The sequence below is a fragment of the Meleagris gallopavo genome, chromosome Z (genome assembly GCF_905368555.1).
Source record: "Meleagris gallopavo chromosome Z, MGAL_WU_HG_1.1, whole genome shotgun sequence".
Taxonomy (NCBI): domain Eukaryota; kingdom Metazoa; phylum Chordata; class Aves; order Galliformes; family Phasianidae; genus Meleagris; species Meleagris gallopavo.
Genome location: NC_139435.1, coordinates 50,405,495 through 50,429,808, shown reverse-complemented (window position 1 = coordinate 50,429,808; position 24,314 = coordinate 50,405,495). Strand labels below are relative to the sequence as shown.

The window sequence follows — 24,314 nt, the reverse complement described above, 5'->3', positions numbered from 1 at the left end:
TTATAAGATGATTTATAAATAATGGTCTGTGGTAAGCAGTAGCAGAGTAAGAAATCCATTAATTTTATAATTTTCATAATTATCCCTTGTGCTTTTGCGATCTTATTTTCTGGAAGGTATAATTTAATTTTTGTGCCACTTATGTTTTAGAATTAACTACCCGTATTACAGCTTTTAAAAATCCCTTTAACTCTGGTATGTTAGCAGGGAAACCATTTTCAGGACATTTATATCTGTACTGATTTTAAAGAATTTTCTTTGTATTTTATGTTTAGGAAAAAAAATCACACAATCTAAGTGATCTAGGTAGTAAATTTCATAAGGAGAAGAATAAATGCAATAGATGACATTTTTAGAGAATTGGACTTGCACAAATATGTACTAGGAATGTATCTTCTGTTATACAGTGATAGTAGTGTTTCTTAAATTGTGTATTTGAGAAAGGCTTGGTGAAAACCTGTGTGTTACTTTATTCAAATCTATACTAATTTTGTTGAATGTATGGTCAGGAAATTTTACGTAATGTTTGGAAAAGTAAAACCTCAATTTTGAACTTGACATTGATTTGATTGTCTATTAAGGATTATTACACAAGAATCAGAGAGTCAGGGAATGGCTTAGATTTGAGGAGACGTTAAAGATAATCTAGTTCTAATTCCCTGCTGTGGGCAGGTGTGACAGCTGCTGTATCTGGCTGTCCAGGATCCCATCCAACCAGGTGTGGAACATCTCCAGGGATGGAGCATCTACAGCTTCTCTGGGCAGCCACTGCCACACCACCTTCTGAGTAAAAAAAAATTCTTCCTAACATCTAACATAAATCCCATCTCTTTTAGTTTAAAGCTATTCCTCTTAAGTGCCTTAAGAAATGACTAATAATTAAAAATTTAAACTTAGTGGGAGGGTGTGATTTTCTTCATGTGACCTGGTGAACTCCTACTAAGCTATAGAAAGACAGACTCCTGCAAATCACTCAAATTTGAGCTCTGTTGAACCAGACTGTAATTGAATTTGAGAGTGAAAGAACGATTTATCAGATCTTGAAAGAATCTAAGAATTTGCTAGCACACTTTTAGCTAGTTGTGAGAGGGAAAAATGACACAGGAAGGTGAGTGGTTCAGTGATTGGAGCACTGGCCAATTGAAGTCTTCCTGTGAGGCTCAGATTGTAGATGTAATTCAAGAGCTGCTTTAATTACTGAAGATAAGCTTCATGTATTTCGTTTACAAGGGCTGCTCTGAAAGTAATGCCTCATAGTTTATTATGTTGACCGTGATATCAGAGGTGAATGTTGGTGGTATGATAGTAGAGACTGAACCTTCCTATTGATATTCCTTTACGTGTTGTTGCCATGTGACAGATGGCAGCAGAAGGGCAGTATGATAAAATGGTGTCTGGCTTTGAAGGGCATATGGAGCAAAGAAGTGTCACTGAATTCCTCCATGCTGAAAAAATGGCACTCACTGACATTCATTAACATTTGCTGAATATTGATGGAGTCCAAGTAGTGGATGTGAGCACAGTGAGGTGGTGGATGGTGTGTTTCAGCAGCGGCAGTAATGACATGAAAGGCAAGCAATGTTTCTCTTGGCCACACACAACTGTCACGCCGTGAAATGAAGCTTGATAGCTCGTCCGCACAAGTCAGTGGACTGTAAGCAAGGAACTTTGTACAGAGCTGAGTATTGGCTGCAGTTCATTGTAAACAATGGAATACTGCAAAGTTTGCACAATCTGCATCCCAGGAATGCTCACACAAGAACAGAAAGGACACAGTTTGTCAGCACCTATTGAACCCAGATCACAGAATCATAGAATGGCCTGGGTTGAAAAGGACCTCAAGAATCATCTAGTTTCAACCCCCCTGCTGCGTGCAGGTTCTCCAGCTACTAAACTGGGCTGCCCAGAGCCACATCCAGCCTGGGGATGGGGGGATTCACGTGAGATTCAAAGTGACAAGTTCCTGGAACACATCATTACCAGTGTCAAGATGCAACACTAAAATAAAGGCTTGAACTTCCAGAATCATACTTGAGAAGAAGACAATCATTCTTTCCAATATGACCATGTAAGGCCCTGTACCAATTTGAAGATTGTAGAGCATATCACCAATTTTGGCTGGACTGACCCACCACGTCTACTGGATAGGACAGATATGCACCTTCTGACTTCTAGCTGTTTGGGGCAGTAAAAGATGGACTGGATGGGCAACATTTTCCTGTTAATGATGCTATTGTATCAGCTGTGAAATAGTGAGTCAACTTCACTGAAACAGATTTTTACGAGTGGGGCTTGCAGACTCTTGTTCATTGCTGGCAAAAATGCATAGCTGCTGGTGATGACTATGTTAAAAAACGTTTTGTAGCTGAGAATTTGGTCTTATCAAATAGCGTTATTGTGCTCTTTGTATCTGTTTCCATGGAAATAAGTAGGAGGCATTACTTTTCAGAGCAACCTATATAATACTGCTCTTGCTTCTCAAGAGGTGAGTTCTTTACATATAGTAACTGCCACTTCTTTGTAAACACATTTCCAAGCAAGAAGACATGAAAATTCTGGTGCATTTAAATTGTACAGGTGTACTGAAGTCTCTTCCCTAAGAACAGGTAAAGTGTTAATGATTATTTTGGTTATCTTTACACTATGAAAATACAGGGGAAGAAAGGGAGTGCTTTTTTGTGTCCTATAGCAAAAATAACTGTTCGACTAAGTTGCTGGCTTTTTTCTTCTTTATCATTTTGTTATTTGGTTGAGAACCAGAGTGACTTGCTAAGAACTTTCAAAGGACAATCCAGAAGAACAAGCTTCAGATTGATTATGTAGATGGAATGTCATGGGACTTCCTGTCCCATGGTAGATTTGATGAAAAAGTGAGCTATGGTTTTTAAAAGCTGCATTTTGAAATCTCCTAGACAACTTGCAATTACTGTATAGCTATTTAGATATTGCAGTGGTGCTTAGGCACCACAGTATGAGCTTGAGAGATGTTAGAATTACAAGGGTTCCGTAGCTTTACCCAGTGAAATCATTTAGGGAAGGAGGAGCTGGAAGCAGTTGTATGGAGGCTGGAATGAATGCCAGATCATCTGAAGACAGTTCCTTGGTTCACTTAGAATTCAAGACAGTTGAAGGCAATTTTCTTAGAATCATAGAACGGCTTGAGTTGAAAGGGACGTTAAAGCCCACCCAGTTCCAGCACCTGTGCCATGGGCAGGGCTGCCCCCCACCAGCTCAGCTGCCTGGGGCCCCATCCAACCTTGAGCACCTCCAGGGATGGGGCGCCACAGCTTCGCTGGGCAGCTATGCCTCACCACCTTCTGAATGAAAATTCTCCTAATGTTTAGTTTAAATCTCCCCACTTTTATTTTATAGCTATTATTCCTTGTCCTTTCACAATCAGATCAATAAAAAGTTATTCCTCCTCCTGCTTATAAGCTCACCTCCAGTACTGAAGGCCACAATGAGTTCTCCCTGGAGCCTTCTCCAGGCTGAACAAACCCAACTTCCTTAACCTTTCCTTATAGGAGAGGTGGTCCAGCCCTCTGATCATCCTTGTGGCCCTCCTCTGGACCCACTCTTAATACCTTTACATTATTCTTGTGCTAGAGGCCCCAGGCCTGGACCCAGTACTGCAGATAGAGCCTCATAAGAGCAGAGCAGAGGGGGACACCTCCCTTGCCCAGTGTATCGATGCTAGGCTTAGATAATGTGGGTGACTTACAAGATCGTTACTGGTTGCAAGACTAATAAAAAAATAATTATACAGAGCCTACTTAAATAATTATTTAGAATTATTAAGAGATATAAGGGTGGTTAATGTCAAACAAAGCAAGTTTAAAGAAAATGAGCCTTTTGAAACGGTTGTATTTTCTTTGAGATACAAATTTAGATGGTGAAGATAATAAATAAATGTACTTAGAATTCTTAAGGCATTTCACTGGTAATATTTGAAATTATACTCATAATAGTACAAAATCAGTGTAGCACTTCTGAACTGAATATTCGTGTGCTTTTCAAAATCACGTATGGAGAAAGTAGGGAAATACTTTTCAGTAAAATCTTGCTCATTTATTTTGTGCTGATATTTTATTAATCATCATATTTTAAAGATCAGAAAGTATGTTAAAAGGATAGTATTTGTGTACATGATGGGCAGTGAGGAGATGATAGTGCACTACTATTTTTATGCAGTAATATCTTAGAAGTAAGCAAAAGATGTTCCTATATTCTTGCTGCTGGTTAATTCTGAATCGTTAAATATAGAGTTGAAGTACGCAGGTTGGATTTATTTTAGTGTTCTTTCATTAATGAATACAGGCTGTATCAGGATATAACATCTTAGAAAACAAGGAATCTGAAAGGAATGTACATATCATGGTTTTACTATTAAATTGATGATCATTTTCTTTGCCTTGGGAATACTAAAGGATCATGGTCAAGAGAAGGATTCAGACTGCACTGTCTGCAGTGCAGACAGTATCTGTTGGGGTATGAAAGGGAGGGATAACAAGTGGTGTAGTTGCAGCTCGTAAATGGCTGTGAGACAGCGTGCATTTGGTAATATGAGCTCTTCAAGCAGGCAGATGGGAATGTATCAGTGCTGTGATACTGAAACTGGATAAATTAATGGTAAAAATGTGATGCATACTAGAAACTAGAGACAGATTTCTAACATTAAGTGTAACAAATCATTGAAACAAATGGCTATGTCTTTGATGGTGTCTGTTTCTGGACATTTTTTGCTCAACATTAGAGATAGGTAAATAAATAAATAAATTTGCTGTAGAGGAGGCAGAGGTATTGAAGCTGGAGGAAAATTTCCAATAATGAAGTTATATGTTTAGTATTATGTAGGTTGTCCTTCTGTCTTTAAGAACTACTAATCTTAATAAACTGATTTTTTTCAGAGATTATAACTAAATAAAGAAGACATAGCATGTATTATGTCATTTTTCTTTTCCTTTTTTAGATTTATTGTCTAGAATAGACTTGGATGAACTGATGAAAAAAGATGAGCCACCACTTGAATTTCCTGATACTCTGGAAGGATTTGAGTACACTTTTAATGAAAGTAAGTCATATATGCTATCCTTAAAATTATGTTGAGGGGTTATTAGCAGTTTAATCATACATTATAAATCATTATTAGAATTTTACAGTTTTCTTTTAAGAATAAAATTTTAAGCTGTAGGATAACAGCCTTGTAAATCTAACTAATTAATAAATATTATTTTTTTTTTAATTTCATGAAACTACCAACAAATCTCTCAATTTCTACATTACTATATATTTGAGGGTTGTACTGTGTGTACTGTATGGTTTCCATTTTCTGTTGTGGAAATGTTGATACTGAAGTTCTGAAAATGATTTCTTTAGCATTAGCACTAAAAAGTGAAGGATTGGTCACTCATTTATGAAACATTTCATTTATTGAGGGATTTCTACTGATCCAACGGGAATAGGGATTATGTATACGATAACCTATTCCAGATATTTTACCAGAACCTATAGGAAAACACATATATTTATAGTGGCTGGCAAATGAGCAGTGTGATAGGTTGGTCGTGGTCTGTAGGTCGTGGTTTTGCATTACAGATAATTTCTGTGACTGAAAGTCAGATTAGCTAGCTGAATCTATATGTTAAATGAGCAGTAGTATTTATGATTTCCAGTGCATACATTTTAAAATCCAGCTGAGAGATAAGCCACTGAGCTAAAGTAATACCAGACTCCAGGAAAAGGGCTCTTTCAAGATTGTTTGAAACCTGTAGGACAAATGGGGACATTTACAATTCTACTTCTTTGCCTGTTCTGTGAACAGAGGAACTTTAGTTTCTAAATCTGCCTGTCTTACATCTTCCATTTTTAAAGGAAAAAAGAGCTTTCCTTTAAATGATAGTCATTTATGCAACACTTAGCTTTTTAATACCCTGATGGCTTTCACAGGAAGGTACTTAGAGACTAAAAGTGTCATGAAAGTGATGCTCTGTCTTTGATGGGAGGGGTTCAGCTCTGTCACTTTTCAGCTCCTTATTTTTAGATCTGCACAGTGTCTACTGTCTTCCTTACTGACTTCAGAGTTAATGGTTCATATATGGTTGATAAAAAGAGCTGAAATTTGAATTTTGGCGAATGATGTTCTAAAATAATGTTACTGAATATTCCATCACTAACTTTACAGGCTGAGTGATTTCCAGAGAATGTAGCAAACACTGTTACCTATACTGCTGGTCAGTATGGTGAAAAAGATCTCTCTTTTGGTTTTATACAAGTAATAAACATGTTTGGTCTTATACTTTTTAATTATAAACATGTTTGGTTTTTTTTATGATGGGAAAAATAGAGATGATATTTATGAGATTAAGAGGATCTTGAGAGGTCAAGAGCACCAGAAAGAAAAATAAATAAATTTTAAAAAATTCCAGCTTACTTACGGAGAGCACTATTTCATTTAGAATTGAACAGTATAATTGAAGAGTAACCAGCTGAAAATGAACAGCTGAGTGATAAGTCACATGAAAATATAAAAAGGATATTTTTCCCAATGCAGGGATGTGATGTTGGGTAGAAATATTCTCTTGGAGACTAGTGCAGGGAAAATGAACTGGACATCAGGTAAGACAGATTTGGAAAAAATGCCAAATAAACAGACTTATAGGCAGAAATCTTAAGAGATATCAGCCCTTAAATATATCATTTAAAACAGCTGGAATCAACATTCAAAAGTTTTGAAAATGTATCTAGCAGTTTAAAAACATTTTGTTGTTAAATCTTATTTTCGTTGCATAGACATTTCAGCTTTCTAGGATATACTTGCACTTTTTTTTTTTTAAAACATTTCTCTGATTCTCTGCAATTTTATGATGCTCTGAGATAACTTGAGGCTCTTTCTAATCAGCTGAAATACTGCTAGTAAGATAACGTTTCTGCAACTTGATTCCTGATTGGCTGCCATTTTATTCTTGTTATTTCAACCCAGTCGAAGTCTTAGATTGTGATCAGATGTGCTACTAAACTTTTTCTATAAAGAAGGACAATTGCAGAAAGTTAGACTGGAATGTACAATTTGGAAGTGGTTTTGCTGTGGTTGAAGATTCTGCTTTATTCTACTGTTATAATTTCAGTGTATGCTAACAAAGATGTCTTTCTTGTTGGTACTGTGTCAGGAATATCGATCCTTACCTTAAATGTGGACAAGGATGTTTTTTGGGTTTTTTTTTCAGATTAACCAGAAATGTTTTATGGCCACAAACTTGAGCATAGGAAGTTCCACACCAGTATGCAAAGGAACTTCTTCACAGTGAGGGTGATGGAGCACTGGAACAGGCTGCCTAGGGAAGTTCTTCTCTGGAGATACTGAAGACCCACCTGGGCGCCTACCTGTGCAGCCTGCTGTAGGGGCCTGCTTTGCAGGGGGGTTGGTCTCAATGATCTTCAGAGGTCCCTTTAAACCTTGACAATTTTGTGGTTCTGTGATTTTAATTTTGAAAATAAGTGTTTCCTTCCAGTCATTAGTCCAATTTGTTCTCACATTTCTTTAGAAATATGACTGGTTTTGAGGTAGGCAGTTTGTAGCTACAATTTGATCACCTAGCTGATGTAGCTGAGAAGTATTTGATCTGTAAATGTTTATATTTCACTCCTCATCCATAGCAGGTTGAGTCTTAAATATTTCTTGCAAAATAGTGTGACACTTGATACCTGCATGTAATTTCACTGTCATCACTTGTATTTAGCTAAGTAAACAATGCTATTATATCTTTGGATTGGGTTCTACAGATACACAGGCAGGAGGAGACTGGCCAAGGAGTGTGTTCCCCCTCTGATGAAAGATAATGGGGAGCTGGCTTTCTCAGACATAGGAAAAAAAAGAAGGAATTCATAATATCCAAATTTTTAAATATTAGACTTCTGAAATTTTCAGCAATGCAGTGTATTTTATTTTTAGTGAAGAACTACTCTAAAATGTAGTGATATTGTTTCTTTTTCAGAAGGGCAGTTAAGACATGCAAAAACTGGGGAACCATTTGTATTTAATTATCGTGAAGACTTGCATAGATGGAACCAGAAGCGCTATGAAGCTCTTGGAGAGGTATGTAAATTGTGTATCTGCATATATGCATATATGTATTAGTGTGCTGTGTTTTTATTGTTTTTCTCTATAGAATGATGCTTTTTATTATAAATATTTTAAGAAATATCTAGAGAGGCTGTAGTCATTTAACAAAAGCTATTTCAGAATGAGTTGCCTGCTAATGCAGGCATATTCATTGTTACTTGTGGCTTAAGATGCAAATTAGACTATAATTTGACTTCAGTATGTGTTCAATCTAAAACATCAGTGTGATTAAGCAAATCAGAAAACGTTGTGTTATGCAGTTATTTATCTTTTTTTCTCCTTCAGGTGAATCAGTGGGTGTAAAACTGGCGCATTATCCTTTGTAGCTAAGGATGAATTAGTTGGTCTTCTCTCATTCTAGGAGATACTGAAAGCCTCTAGATGAAGTAGAGTTTTGAAGCTTGATTAATTAACAAAATATGTGGCTACTTACTAGATATTTGGATGCTACTAGTATTTCCTTGGGCTTTCTGTAGAGGTGGTGTGGGTGTACTAAACATAAAACCAACAGAGCATATACAGTTACTCTTTGGTGTGAAAATACTCCAGTTTCTACCAATTCATTTGGTAATGTTTTAGGAGTTTTAACACCAGTTTGAGAAGAACAGATGAAATTGTCAGTTCTCAGACAATGCAAAATAGTGCGTTGCACAGTCATAACCTCTAAGCCCAATGGAAAGAACAGTTTCAACTGTCCTCTAAAGGTAGCATTGCTGCTTACATTGAAGCCTAAGGGAAGGGGGTGTGCAGTTCTGCACCCAAAATCATCTAAGTTAAGTATTTTTCTAAGAGGGACTATATAATGTTGCCATGGAAACATGGCATGTCATTCATAATCTTCCTGTGCCTCATGGCTTATCTGCTTCCATTAGTGTAACAGTTTTAGTAAGGATTAAACTCATGTATTCCTGCATTTATTAGATGTTTTGTCTTCCACACTTCCTTAGTTACTGAGGTTTTACCTGGCATGCATCTGAGCACCGCACATCTGTTCACTCGCTTTCCCTCCAAGTGGAATGATGGAGAGAATTGGAAACAGTTAACAATTGTGGCCTTCCATGTGATGTTATGTGGTATGGAGTAACACCTTGCTTAATTCAGGCCACAGTGGCCAGTTTCATCTTGTCATGTAGGGCTCCATGCAGCAGCCTTCCACATCTGACACTTTCCTGCAATATGACAGGAACCTGAAGTGAACAAGGCATGTTGCTTATCATTCTCTGGAAGGTCCTCTGTATCCCCAGTTCAAAAACCCTTAGAGTCAACCTTGACTCTCCAATGCTGCCTTCTGTCAGAGGCTTCAACAGGGGCCATTCTTGTCAGCTGTAAACGTGTTTTTTACATCTTGTCCTGCCCCGACTGGCCCAAAAGCTACTTCATGAACTGACTTTGAAAAGGTGTGCTAGGACCTGCAAGGAAAAGAGGAAAGTGTACAGGGAGTGGAAGCAGGGCTATGTAGTCTGGGAGGAATACAGGGCTGTTGTCCATGTGTGTAGAGATAGGATTAGGAAAGCCAAGGCACAGATGGAGCTGAACTTGGCAATGGATGTGAAAGATAATGAGAAGGGGCTCTACAGATACATAGGCAGGACAAGATTGGCCAAGGAGAGTGTTCCCCCTCTGATGAAAGGTAGTGGGGAGTTGACTTCCTCAGATGTAGAAAAAGCTGAGGTACTCAGTGAGTGCTTTATCTCAATCTTCATGGGTGGTCCGGCTTCCCATGTCTGCCAGGTCCCTGAGCCTCTAAGTCAGGGTGTGGGGAGCAGATTCTGTCCCACTGTAACAGTCGAACATGTCCAAGACCTCCTCATGCAATTGAATGTATGTAAGTAAGTCCATGAGGCTGGATAATATCCATCCTAGGTTCTGAGAGAGATGGCTTATGTGGTTGCTGAGCCGCTCTCCATCATAATTGAAAAATCGTGGCTGTCCCATGAAGTCCTGGATGACTGGAAAAAGGGAAACATTACTCCCATTTTTAAGAAACGAAAAAAGGAAGACCCGGGGAACTACAGGCCAGTGACCTCACCTCTGTGCTTGGGAAGATTGTGGGGCATATCCTCCTAAAAGCTATGTTAAAGCACATACAAGACATAGAGATGATCTCAGACAGCCAGCACAGCTTCACCAAGGGCAAATCGTGCCTGACCAGTCTGATGGCCTTCTATGATGGAGTGACAGCATCAGTGGATGACGGAAGGGTGATGGATGTCATCTTCCGGGATTTCTGCAAAGCCTGTGACACAGTCTCTCACCACATCCTTCTCTGTAAATTGGAGAGATGTGGATTTGAAGGATGGACCGTTTGGAGGGTTAAGCACTGGTTGGCTCGTCACAGCCAAAGGGTTGCACTTAATGGTTCTGTGTCATGGTGGAGGCCCTCAGAGGTCGGTCTTGGGACCGGTGCTCTTCAACATCTTCATCAGTGACACAGATGATGTCATCAAGTGCACCCTCACCCACCCAGCTCAGGGGTGCAGTCAATAGAGTGGAGAGAACGGAAGCCATCCAGAGGAGCAGAGAAGGTAGAGAAGGACTTGGGGGTCCTGGTAGACAGGAAGCTGAGCATGAGCCAGGAGTGTGCGCTTGTAGCCCAGAAGGCCGACTGTGTTCTGGATTGTGTTAAAAGAGGAGTGGTCAGCAGGGAGAGGGAGGGGATTGTCCTCTTCTACTCAGCTCTTGTAAAGCCCCATCTGCAATACTGCACGAGGCCTGCAGCCCCCAGTACAAGAAGAACATGGAGCTCTTGGAACAGGTCCAGAGGAGGGCCACTAAGATCATCAGTGGGCTGAAGCGCCTTTCCTATGAAGAAAGGTTGAGGTTCCTCTGCTATGTTGCCCCATTGTATTGAATGTCATCAATAGATTGTCTGAATCAGCCCACAGCAATTGGTGGGGCTGTGTTTCCATCCTTGGGATAGTTGATTCCAGGTGTACTCAACAACCCTCTAAGTGAAAGGAAACTGTGGCCTGCACTGCTTGATATCAGTTGTGAATTACCATTTGATTGCCTTTGACTCCAGTTTGTATTGAAGTTCTAGCATGTCTAGCACAGCAGCACTCTGTAGTGGTGTGACTTCATTCAAGCCACGGTAGTCCACTGTTATCCTCTGCTTTCCAGTAGTCTTTTGTGCTGGCTTAATGGAATTGTTGAAGGATAAATGAGCCTTGCCAATTACTCCTTGACTTTCCAATTGATGAATCAGCTTATGGAGGGGAATCAGATTGGTTGGTTTGATATTTCTGCCTGTGCACTACTGTGGTAGCAATAAGCAGCTACTGTTCTTCTCATAGCAGCTTCAGAACAGGAAGTTCACTCTGGCCTCCAACATAGTTAGATCTTGAGATCCTCTGTCCCTCAGAAATATAGATGGATTCTGCTCCTTTATAAGCTGATGGTGTTAGTGATGGCATTAGAGTATGCAGCACACCAGTGTCCACTAGAATCTCATACTACTGTGGTTCTGATGTTCAAATCCACACTAAACTTGATTGTCCCTTTTTTCCACCTGGCTGGAGGCAGGATCCCTCTAGCCCTGTTTATTTTATTCATCACAAACTTGTCACAAATGCGAACTAAAAGGCTCACTTCCAAGCTCAGAAATAGGATCAGACCGTCTTCTCTGTCTTGGAGACTGCCCACTGGAAGTTGGAGCAGCCATTTCCCTGGAAAGAATCCACTTTCTCAATTGTTCTTCCTTGCAAGTCTCATACCCGTGCATCTAGGGTTGAGGTGATTTTTCCATCCCACTTTCTCAGACCTACAAGGTAAACTGCAGGGTGCCTTGTAGCGTGCACCCAGTATATCCCCTCCATAGGCAGAGGAGTACTTCCTTCTAGTAGTCAAGATACTGGGCTATAACAGATAGGGAGTAAGACGTATTGTCTTTGAATTGCTGGAACTTCACAGCTGAGACACAGGCCCACAGGGAGAAAGAGAAATTTTCTTCATATTGTTGAAGTAGGCTGCTTCAATCACTGTTAGTTTTTCATTATCTTTTCAGCCCATTGCTATAAGTGCTCTGGCATACAGTGATGTTATATTCTATACAAATTTCTGCAACATATATCATGGGCACCTGTTGTCATTTTGCAGTAAATTATCTTCATCCATGTCAATTTTATACATCACCTCCAGCACAAGTAATCCCTTCAGGTACTGGATGCCTTTCTCCATGTGGTCTGCATACTTGGGAAACATATCAGATCTTCCTTCAAGGGATATCTTTCCTTCATAGTGGAAAACTGTAACTTTCATAGGATGAAGGCTTATGTCCCTTTTCCAATTGATTTACCAATACCCTCTTCTCTAGAAGGGGATCCCAATTGCTGGATTCACTGTCCACTAAGTCCAGGCTACTGGACTTGTTATCCCAGCATTGGAGCAACCAGTTGACAATATGCTCATCTGGGTTATGTCTGAAGACTTTTTGCGTATCATGCAGCTCACTGAGAGTTGGGGATCAGGTGGTTTTGAGTTCTGACTCCTCCTCCTCCCATCCTCGAGATGGCCGATTCATCCTCATCATCTTTGATCCTAGTTTGAGCAGGAATTTCTGTCCTTACTAGAAAGTTGACTTTTACAGCGGTATGGGGGTGTGTGTGGGGGGGAGGGAGAGAAGGGGAGGTCTATGACTGATACTGCCAAAGATTCTTTCTTTGATTGAATTGCTGGACCTGTTGCAGGTGTTGAAGCAACCACAGAGTCTTTTGCAGGAGTTAGTGTAACCATTGGATCTGTTGTACTGTCATCAGATCCAGAGACTTCTTTCCCTTTAAGGTGCTGGGTAGTGTAGAAAAAGGCTTGGTAGGCATAGCCCTGGTCTCAACGTGCTGCAGTGATTTGTACCTCTCTAGAATTGCTCCGGAGACAACACACCTTTTCCAGATATTTCACTGGTTTGACCAGTGTTTCTTTGTACAGAAAAAAGATAACCTTAATCCAGACCCAAGAAAAAGTAAACAGTTCAAAATGATCATATATAGCAAAAACAGACAAAACCCATGGTTGGGCAGAAGTCTGTCATTCGTTTGCATGCATAAAATCTTCTCTTCTACCATGGATTGGTTGGTCATCAAGATGTTGAATAGAACTGAAGAAGTATATTACCCTATGATTCACCATTTTGTAGTCTAAGCAAGATATGTTCAGCAAACTGTGGTGGCTTAAGAAGCAGCAGCTCATATTCTTCATAAGGTGGTGTAGTAAAATGTGACCTTAGGGCTTTCCTTTGAAACATCATCCATCCTCTGGCTTTAGGAATTCTCTCACATGTACTTGTGGCTGAATATTTATGTGGCCAAACATAAAAAGAGAAGTAGCTAGACTTCAGACAAAACATTCTATATATTCATTTCTTATATTTATTGAAAATAAATTCTTTTTTTAATAAATTAAATGTGTATTTCATATTTGTTTTTCATTATTCCTATTTTTATATGAACAATGTGGCCGTTGTTCCCATACTTAGTTCAGTCATTGTTTGCTGGCTTTCTCATTTTTAAGAGGATTTATTTACTCTGCTCAAGGCTTTTTTGTTGTTGTTGTAGATATACATTGTGGACTCCTTTTACTGCATATTACTCATTTAAAGAGTGGATGTAGTTCCTGGCCTCATGTTGCAGCATCATTCTCTCTTTCTTGGAACATTAATAAATTTCCATTTGATAATCCATGATTTTTTGCTGTTAAAGTCATGAATACACTGCCTGTGATGTTCTGCCATTACTTCGGTTGTATGGAAATTGATTCTTCACAAATTAAAAAGGTTTGTCAACATCTCCACTTCTTAGATCTCTTTATTCTTCATTCATTGATCTATTATTTCAGGCACACAATTTGTTCTGCAGCCTCTTGATACATGCTTCTAAAAGACAGTTTAGTGAGCTGTTCATAATTTTCTGATTCTGGTTCAGTCATTGCTATTGTGGCATTGAATTTTGTGGAGAGGCCTCTCCATTTGCTTTTTAAAAACTAAAACGGCAACAGAAGTGCACAGAACATTGTGCTGCAGCTGTTTCTAACTGCCGATTAATCCATATGGCAAGTTTGAAGTAGGATTGAAAACAGTTTTGTGACAACAGTTTAATTGTTGCGCACATACTGTTCCAGTTCAAGGTTGAGTTATTTTTGTTTTGTTTTGCTTTTTTCAATTTGAGAAGGAGTTACTGATATTTGAGTTCTGGATTATTCTCTGAATTAGACTTATATGATGTATGTCTCCTTCCACATTGACCAGATAATTGTATTCATTGTTCTGCATTTTCAATTGATAATATGGCTGCAGAAGTCACCAGCAGTCAGTTCCTGCTTGAAAATAACATCAAAATTAGCTGAAATGATAAAATAAATACTACTAAAATTTATTGCTGGAATGTCACCTTCCATTTTGCCAGTCGGACAGATTATGTTGATAACAAGATTTCACTTGATAAAGATTATGTGGATGTTCTCCTTCCATAGTCATACAGATACCAGATTAACTTAGCATCAAGAGACAGTTCTGCTTATCCCTCTGTGTAACTGTTAGGTCTAGCACTGGGTAATTATAGTTTGGTGTTTGCTTGAAGGCTGTTTAACATTTGAGATATTTTTGTGAGAGTCATAACTAATGAAGAGATATTTGCTCGTTCCTGCGGCTTATATGTCAAAGATTATGATGTGGATGATATCATATCTCTGGATATGTGGATATCATATCTCTTCTATGGTCTTATTCAGGGACTATATGCAGTCTCTCATCATTGTTGTCTGTCTGACAGTATCTGTGTATAGCCAGATAGCAAATGAATTGTGTTCATTTTATTACCTTTACCACACCATAGCACAAGAAAATACCTTCTATTTATGTAAAGCTGGTCAGAAAGCAAACAAATAGAACACATAAGTCAGAAATTGCTTATGAATTTTGTGTATGATAAGCTACAGATAATTTTACATTTATCAGGGAAATGTCCCATCGAATAAGCTTTTTTAAAGTATGTGCATAATGCTTGGTCCTGCTCATGATAAAGTATGTTAATCATCAAGGTTAGTATTTGTGTGGAGGAAAAATAAGTATTTAGAATTATGACAATGATAATCCATAATTAAGATAGCTAAGAAGTGAAATGGGATTTTGTTTTATCCAGATCTCTGTTAAGTTAAAGAACAGCTTGGTCTCATCATAATTTAAAAAACAAGCTTTCACCTGCTACTAATTTCCTCCTTGGTTGCAAAGAGCATTATTTGTTTGGATGAGTGAGAGAAAGAGGCTATTTACATAGCACAAATGAAAGCATAGAGTGGCAGAAGAGGACATGTACGTTAATGAAGAAGGAAGCATTAAGTAGTCTGCATTTGAAAGGGTAGCTTCTTACATGAATAACCCAAAATCTGATGATAGGCTGCACGTGCACCTGATAGTACTTAAGGTCCAATCTTGCAGCCGAAGCTCATGTGAATAAACTCAATAGGTCTGTTCTTGTGAATAAGGGCTGCAGGATCAAGTTCCAAATAAAATTTGCAGATGATTAGTAGAAATCCTTACACTCTAGTTTCGGTTTATTTCCAAGGAGAGTTTAGCACTAAACATTCTAGATTTTATCTGACTAGTGAAACTGTAGTATATTAAATCCTGCACATTGTGGATTAAGCAAAATTATGTTTGCTATCTTAACTTATTATTGTATAATTACTGTTAGTTTAATCAGTGGTAGGAGAAATTTGTCTTATTGAGAAGTAAAATAAACTGATGGCGTTGTCATATGTAAGCTGGTTCATGTACACTTGCTTTCGTGGAGTACTTGCTTGAATAGAGCTTTTCAAGAGACTATCTTCAAAGAAATTACTTGCCTAATACTTAACAGGTGTCTGTTGAGCATGTGTGAACTGAAATTTGTCAGTGTCTTGTCTTAACAATCAAGTAAGGTAGATTTTCATTGGGTTAGGAGAAATCCTCACTGACACCCTACCTATTCTTCCTAACTTTAAATTGTTTTTCAAAAGCAGGGTAAAAACATCAAATTGGAATAAATTTATTTATGATAATGGTAAAATCATTTTTGGTGGTCCTTTGGAAACAATTTGTTAGTGCAGTTTCTTTGCACAGGACATCCAGTCCTGTCTATGAATATTGCAGGAGGTCTTCAGAAAAAATTTCAATGGAATATATGTCACAAAGATATTGAGCGTTGCGCAATTTGGGCAAAAACACCTGAACAAAACAGATTGGGGCAAAGTCATTGAAGTGATTTATAGAGGGATCTCATTTCTTGCTAGTCACAATAGAGTCCACATAGGGTGGATAATTCTTAAATGGACCAAGTGGAAGAGGAGCTTAAATGACATTTTTCATGTTTTGGACATCAAGGCCAATTGTAAATGCAGTTCTTTAGGAATTCATGTCTTACTGATTTCAGTTTTTTCATTGCTAATTTGGTAACTTTAAATTTGTGACAGCTAAGTGTGAAACAGAAATATGACACAGAAGAATACACAGAACTGAACAACATTAAAAAACAGCTAAGACACAGTATTGAATTTCTCTCTAATGGTGGTTCCTGAGCTGTAAGCACTTGTACATTTCAAAGGTATTTAGTCGTCTTCACTAATTTTCAAACCAGTACTTTTCATAACAGAAAGAAAATGCTAATATGGACAAGAACAATAACAAATAAAAAACTCTAAATCTTGTATATATGTGGTCCTTGTAAATCTAGAAAGATTACAGCTTTTATCATCTGCTTATCTTCAGCACTGCTTTTTGGTGAGTGAACTAGATGGACAGACACTTCAATAAGGACTGAAGATGGCTCAACGATACCTAAGGAAATTTAAATATGAATCTTTGAATCTTCATTGCGTGCAGTATATTCATTTGCATATGCTAAATCTGCTTTCAATATCTGCTGTTTGTGAAGACTTCTTACTGGAATCATTATGTCAGATGTGCTTCAGTGAACTCTTCTACTTTGTAGGCAGCAATTGGCGGCAGTAGGTTGGTTCATCATAGTAACATGACAGTACTCGAAAGGTTCAGAGATAGTTTCATAATTATTGTTAGCGTGCTTCTTGAAAGAAATGATGAGCATCTCATAAACCCAGATGGGAATTTGTTACATTGTTGATAAATGTGTTGATAAATGTGTTTTACATTTTTAAATTGATAAACAGTGAAAAGCAGAAAAGATACAATAAGGCAGATGGTTGTTTATAAAGCACTTGCAACTTGCTGCAATTCAAAGAATGGTACTAATTGTTAAAAAGAAGACAAAAATTGGAGTAGGGGGAGTGTTTCAATGAGTTAATCATGAGCTTTTTAAAAATAAAACCTTCAGCAGCAATTAGAACCATTCTTGCTATCCTGGGCTTCTGTGCAAAAGTTCAGACTCTCAGTTCTTCATAAACTTTCTTTACCAGCCATTTTTGTGTAGCTGAAGTTGAAAAATACAAAGTCTACCTTTTGTCTAGATGCATCCATTCTATTTCTTAGTTTTCTTGTAAGGAGAAAAATACTGCAAAATTGAGTTATTGTTCTGATTAATAATTTCTGCTTCCAAACAAGTGAACTCCAGAGCCTGCAGAGAGTTTGAACCAAGGAAGCACTGTTGGATATAGTTATCTCAATTTTTGTTAAAGGAGTGGAAAAAAAATGTTTCTTGGCAAGTAAGACTAGAAAAAAATAGATTGATTTAGACCTTAGGCAGAATGCAGATCAGTATACTTGCAAAAATCATTTGTTTCATCTTTGTTTTATGCATGTTAAGTTTGTTTCTGCCTGTAATATTGAAAGTTTCTGAAGTATTTTCATACTCTTTAATCAGGACTTTTTTGAAATGTGTAGATTTCAACATTCATCAAGTATCTTTTAAAATGTATAGATCACTCCAGAAGTAATAACTCCTATTTATTTATATGGAAAATATAACAAATACAGAGAGCACAATAACACTGTTCAATAGAGGAAATTCTCATTTACTGTTTTTCATAATTGTCACCACCATTAGTAATTCATTTTTACCAGCGACAAACAAGACCTGCATGCTGCACTCATAGCAGTCCACACTGGTGGAAGTGATTTGTTATTGCCTCTGCTGAGACACATCACCCACCACCTCCTTGTGCTAGCACGCCCTGTTTTGGTCTCATAAGAGACCAAGCTTTGATGAATGCCAATGGGTGCCATTTTTTAAGCAAGGAGGAATTTAGTGAGACACTGACACTCACCTCTGGCATCATGGGCCAACAAAATAGGAGACTTTACTTTTGGTGCAGCCCCCATTTGTTTACTAATTAAAGAACTCCAAAATGGTTAATTTTCTTTCACAAGATTTTCATCTTCTCCAAGATGAAGAATTTAACGCTTCCTGTGTCTTCAACAACAGACCTTTCAGTTTTCCAGGAATATTTAGATAAAAATTTAACAGAATAGTGGTATTTTTTAATAAAGCTGCCTCAGCTGTGTCAGTGCTTAATAGGAATAATTTGAAAGGATAAAAGTTCAATTATAAAGCAATAGAGCGCTGCATTTCTGTATATGCAAACAACCTAGAATTGCTTTAAGATGCTCCAGCTGCTCAATTCATTAACTCAGTCACAACCAAATTTTGATATCTATTATCTTATGTTGATCTCTGCAGCAGAAATACCCAGTTTGGGTGTTCAGATTTCGGCTGGGACAGGATTTTGTGTTGTTTTTGTTTTTTTTTTTCCTTTTCCCTTCATAGTATTTGGCATGATGCTTTGTTTTGACTTGGGATGAAAAACAGAGTTGATATCACACCGATGTTTTAGTTGGAACTAGGAGAGAATGCAACCAGGACAGCTGACCAAGATTGCCAGAGGGATATTTCACATGACATCATGTGAAAAACTGCAGAGTGGACTGAGGGCTGCCATTGCTTAGGGACTAGTTGGTCGTCAATTGGCAGGTGGTGAGCAATGGTTTTGTGCATTACCTGTTTTGTAAATATATACTGTGTTACCATTGCTATTATTCTCCTCTTCCTTTTCTGTCAAAGTAAGTAGTTTTTATCTCAACTCACAAGTTCTACTTTTATTTTTTTTTTAATGTTCCTTTATTCCTCTTGGAGGGAAGAGTGAGCAGACAACTTTGTGATTCTGAGCTGCTTCCAGATTAAACCATAGTGTCTAAAGCAGTTAGATGCAGTTAAGGCTATTAGGGAAGATGAGTTCAGTAGATCAGTTACTTAGGATTTTGAAATGTTTTTCACAATTATTTTTCATAATTTTTTCACAGTCCTGTCTGTAACAATTCTCGAAAGTCTCATATTCATCCACAAACACTGTCAATTTCTGCCTGCCTTCAGAGGTTTCAGATTTTTTCGTAGGCTCTTTGGGGAGTATCAACTTATAAGTCTTTCTAGTACATCCACTGGCTTGTTCAGTTTGTCACTTAAAAAGGCCAGTGTGTGGTTTACCAGTTTTTTGAGGTTGTTCGTTTTTCTGTTGTCAGTGTAATCGTTATAGAATTATAGAATCATAGAATGGCCTAAGTTGAAAAGGACCACAATGATCATCTAGTTTCAACCCCCCTGCTTGAATGCCTCCAGGGATGGGGCATCTACAACTCCTTGGGCAACCTGTTCCAGTGTGTCACGACCCTCTGTGTGAAAAACTTCCTCCTGATATCTAACCTAAACCTCCCCTGCCTCAGTTTAGAACTATTCCTCCGTGTCCTATCACTATCAGCTTCTGTTTATGGCTCCCTTCAAGTACTGGAAGGCCACAATGAGGTCTCCCCAGATCCTTCTCTTCTCCAAGCTAAACAATCCCAGTTCCTTCAATCTTTCCTCATAGGAGAGGTGCTCCAGCCCTCTGATCATCTTAGTGGCCCTCCTCTGGACCTGCTCAAAGAGCTCCACTTCCTGTACTGGGAGCCCCAGGCCTGGATGCGGTACTCCAGATGGGGCCTCACAAGAGTCGAGTAGAGAGGGACAATCACCTCTCTCTCCTTCCTGGCCACCCCTTTTTTAATGGAGCCCAGAACGTAGTTGGCCTTCTCAGACATGTGATAAATTAATTGGAATAAAAGAGATTTTTTTTTCATTCTTTTTTTTTTTTAATTTTACCATGGCAGAAATGCCCTTTACTTTCATATCTTAATTTGATGTTTCCATTGTATGCTCAATAATGAGAAGAACTGCTGTGGCCTGCTGGAGTAGCAGTTCAGTTCTGTGTTGGAGAAGATGTAACAGGAGGAAGATCTACTGCCGAATTTGGGCAGAACTTGATTTTTAGTACTTCTTTTTGGAAGTCTTTGTTCCTTGCATCTTTTCTGTGCTTTTGTGGTTGGGTGATATCCAATGTATATTGTTGGTAATAAGATATGAAAGGTATTGGAGTAGGAAAGCAAAGACTTCATCTCTTTTCATTGAAATAATTGTGGAGAGTTACTTGTGCTTTTGCCTTCTTTCCAACAGTTTAAATTATGTAGATATTAAAGTAACTTTATACTCTTTCACTGTAGATATGCATCCTGTAAGAGAGGATGGAAAAATTATGTTAAAAAAAAAAAAAGCAAACAATGCAAAGAATAATAGTTTATACCTTAGAGTGGTTAAAATTCTGAAATAAATTTTTGTACACTGTAGGTTCAGGAATACAGCATTTATCCCCATTGTCAGTATAGGTATCTCTATTCTAAATGGTTTTGGACTTTGTAGGTAAAGCCCTAAAGACACATAACCATCCCAGTCATGATACTTGTGATATTTTCCACTGACAAGTCTAAATAAATGTATAAAATACATTTGAAATAAATTTTTAAGGTCTATGACCTAGACTTGTTACATATGATTCATTTTCCTGCATTAAACATCTGCTTTCATCAAGTGTTCATAAGAATTTTGGTGCAACAATCTTTGCTGCTGAAGTATGGGGAAAATATTGAATGCAATGAAAGAAGGCTGTTCTCTGTAAGCTGCAGTTCTTGATAAGACACTGTTTTAAATATTTTGTGTACTTTTGATTCTATCAAGTTAGGAAAATATATTTTTAAAAAATTAAATGACAGATGGAGGTTAAATGTTATATTTTCATGTAATATAGGTATAGTAGGCATAGGAGAGGATTTTAAACAAGAGTAGACTGTGCAATTGATAACAACCCTCTGAGCTCTTCAGTCAGACAGTTCTCAGTTCACCTCACTCTCCACTCATCTATCCCACACTTCCTAAGCTTACCTGCAAGGATGTTATAGTACTATAATCTTACGTTTATAGTATCCTTTGCCTTACTAGGACACCTGAGGATCTTGTCAAATACATTAGAAAGCAGAAATCATTTAGTTGCCGCACTTAATAACCTACTGTTAATTTTTTACATATAAATAGCCTGTAACCCCAGAAATAATAGGGATAATGTGAACAGAAATTAGGTAAATGATAAGGTGAGTACAAGTAAGAAGTGAATGTTGACATATATTTTTAATACCTTTCTCATGAACAATTTTTGAACAGGCTATACGCAGTAGCAGAATGGGCTATAACTTACAGTTAATTAATGGGTTCTATCTTAATGTAATTTGATATCCCACATTCAGGAACTCATGCATTCTTTGTACTTTACTGTAACTCATCATCTTAGAAATACTGTGTTGGCCAACACCACAAATAGGAGAAGCCACAATATTCATTTCCTGTCAGCTTAGCCAACAACAGAGTATTTGGCTAACTATCAAAAGGAGAAGCAGCAATTATTTCCAGTATCACTGGAAGCATTTTGCTGTTAAAAAAATATAAAAATAAAGAAATAAAAAAAAAAAACAAAGCTTCCATTTCCTTAACCCAAGAAAAGACTTGGTCTCTGCATCAGTTAAGGAACAAAAATGGAATGTTCATGGCAATCTGTAGGTTATCTGCCTTTGCCTTGCTGCTCCTCAAGAATTCCTACTGCAGCTGCCAGCTCCTAGTGCCACTGCAGTAGCTGCTTGCCTTCTGCATGCTCCACTTCTCCTTACCAACCAAGCTAGCATTACTGGCACAGCAGGATCTACTGGGGTTTGTGATGAAGTATTGCTCGGGAGCTTTACTAGGTTAGGGTCACCTTGTGAATACTGACAAAATGGCTTACACTTTACTCTTCCAGTTTGTAAATTAGTGACATGTAAAAGGAAAAGCATAGAGAACAAAACTACAGGCATGTTGTAGTTATTGTCTCTGTCCCCTCGCTTCTTCCCAAGTGTGGCTTGCTGCTCTCCTATACTAAGCATACGCTGTGGTGGACTAGACAACATCAGCCTGTGCATCCATTTGTCACAGAAAGACTGTGTTTGACCAGATCGCTGACAGTAGCAGTGGCAGCAAAGACACTCAGAGACTATGTGTTGTGTTTCTAATATGTTTCTGCATTTAATGAAGGGCAGTTAATTGTTCATGCAGATTCTTTGCTCAGTTCTCATGGCACAGAGGTAATTGTAACAATAAAAAAGTTGCTCTTAGGCAACAATCTGTTTGATTCCTAAGCTTTATTCCCTCTCACCTTTTCATTTTACTCACTTGTCTGTTACTTGTTTACTCTGTTTTATCTGATATGTGATGAATTTAAAATGGCTTGCTTGCATCTTTCAATTTTGTAATACTGCTTTACTGAACAAAGATCTCTTCAGGCTGCTGAGTGTGGTATGATTATAATAAAATACACACAAGCATGCTATTTACTGTTAGTGACACCCATCTTATTCATCTACACCTATGTGAGGAAGTTGTCTACTTATTTCTCTGTAATAGTACAAAAAATTACAAAAGCTAGGAATAAGTTTTCACACATTTTTTATATCATTGTTCAATGAGAATTGTCATTGCTTCTGCATTAGGTTTATGCTGGCGAGGTTCTGGTAGCAGGAGGGCCTCTGTGAGCAGAGCCTAGCACTGCCCCATGTCAGAGCAGAGCAGCTCCAGCTGCTCCAGCAGGGACTCACTGCTGCCAGAGCTGAGCCATGAGTGACACTGAATGTACTCTGGAAGAGCAGACACAAGAGAGACAGAAACTGCTGCGCAACAACAGCTGGGAGAGAGGGATGAGAAATGGGAGACAAGTGACCCAGCAGCCACCCAGGTCAGCTCAGGAGGCTCTCCAGGCACGGACTAGAAGCTCCCTGTAGCCCAGGGGAGGCCCATGAAGAGCAGGCTGTCCCTGCAGCATATGGGCACCACGCGGAGCGTATCTCCCCGTGCAGCCATAACAGAGGAGCTTGTGGAGCAGCGAATGGGGCCTGGAGGAGGCACAGCCCATGGGTACCTCCACAGAGGAGCCCCAGGCCGGAGCTGCAGCCCGAAGGAACAGATCGTGGTGGGGTTGGAGGGCTGGGGGAGCTGCCACCCATTGGGACCTGTGTGGAGCAGTGCCAGAAGGGTGGGCCCTGTGGTACAGAGCTGTGCTGGGTCAGTGTTTGGAGACCTGCAGCCTGTGGGAACCGCAGGCAAGATCAGCGGGGGAAGAACAGCATCAACAGCAACAATAGTGGGAGGAACCCAAATGCCGAAGGGGGAGAGAGTGATTGTTACCAACTGACTGCAGCCCTTGTTCCTCTTTCCTCTGCAAAGCTCAGAGGGAGGAGGTAGAAGAGAGTAAGGCAGGTGTTTTTAGTTTGCTTTTAGTTCTCACTACTGTAGCCCATTAGCAATAGGTAGTAAATTGTCACTCAGACAATCTTTTATACATAATTTTCTTACTCGACTTGTTTACAACTTCACAAAAATAATTTCCTGATTAGGCAGGCATGCAAAATGTTCAGCTAGTTTAATGCAGAATTGCCAGGAGACAACATGATTGACCTCTGCAGCATCCCAAGGAGGGGAAACAGAGAAAAGTGCTGCACTGTTATCCCTAGAAACTGATGACAGGACAAACAGGAATGGCACAGTGCTATGCCAGGACAGTTCAGACTGCATAAGAAAAATTTCTTCACTATAAAGGTGATCAAACAGTGAAAAAGTCTTCCTTGAGAGGTGATGGATGCCCTGTGCCTATCAGTGTTTAAGAAGTCTTTGGCTAATACCCTGAATAATATGCTCTAACTTTGGATTAGCCTTGAAGTGGTCAGGCAGTTGGACAAGATGATCTTTGAAGATTCCTTCCAACTGAACTGTTAAGATATATCTTATTCTATTCTCTACACTTTTTTGTGTATTTGGATTGTTTCTTCCTGATTGGGCTGAGAAATGTAGGATTCTTTCTCAAATCAATACACAGA

The 24,314-nt window shown here is 38.7% G+C and overlaps 1 protein-coding gene across 6 annotated transcripts in view; it reads left to right on the top strand.

The window, feature by feature from the left end:
• Window positions 1-24,314, top strand: part of ARB2A (ARB2 cotranscriptional regulator A) — a 256,461-nt gene that overhangs the window by 22,138 nt on the left and 210,009 nt on the right. For all 6 annotated transcript variants that reach the window (XM_085214488.1, XM_085214492.1, XM_085214487.1 and 3 more), the window contains 2 exons: window positions 4,970-5,071; window positions 7,992-8,092. In XM_085214488.1, coding sequence (XP_085070614.1) covers window positions 4,970-5,071; window positions 7,992-8,092 — 203 coding nt within the window. The remainder of the gene's footprint in view (window positions 1-4,969; window positions 5,072-7,991; window positions 8,093-24,314) is intronic.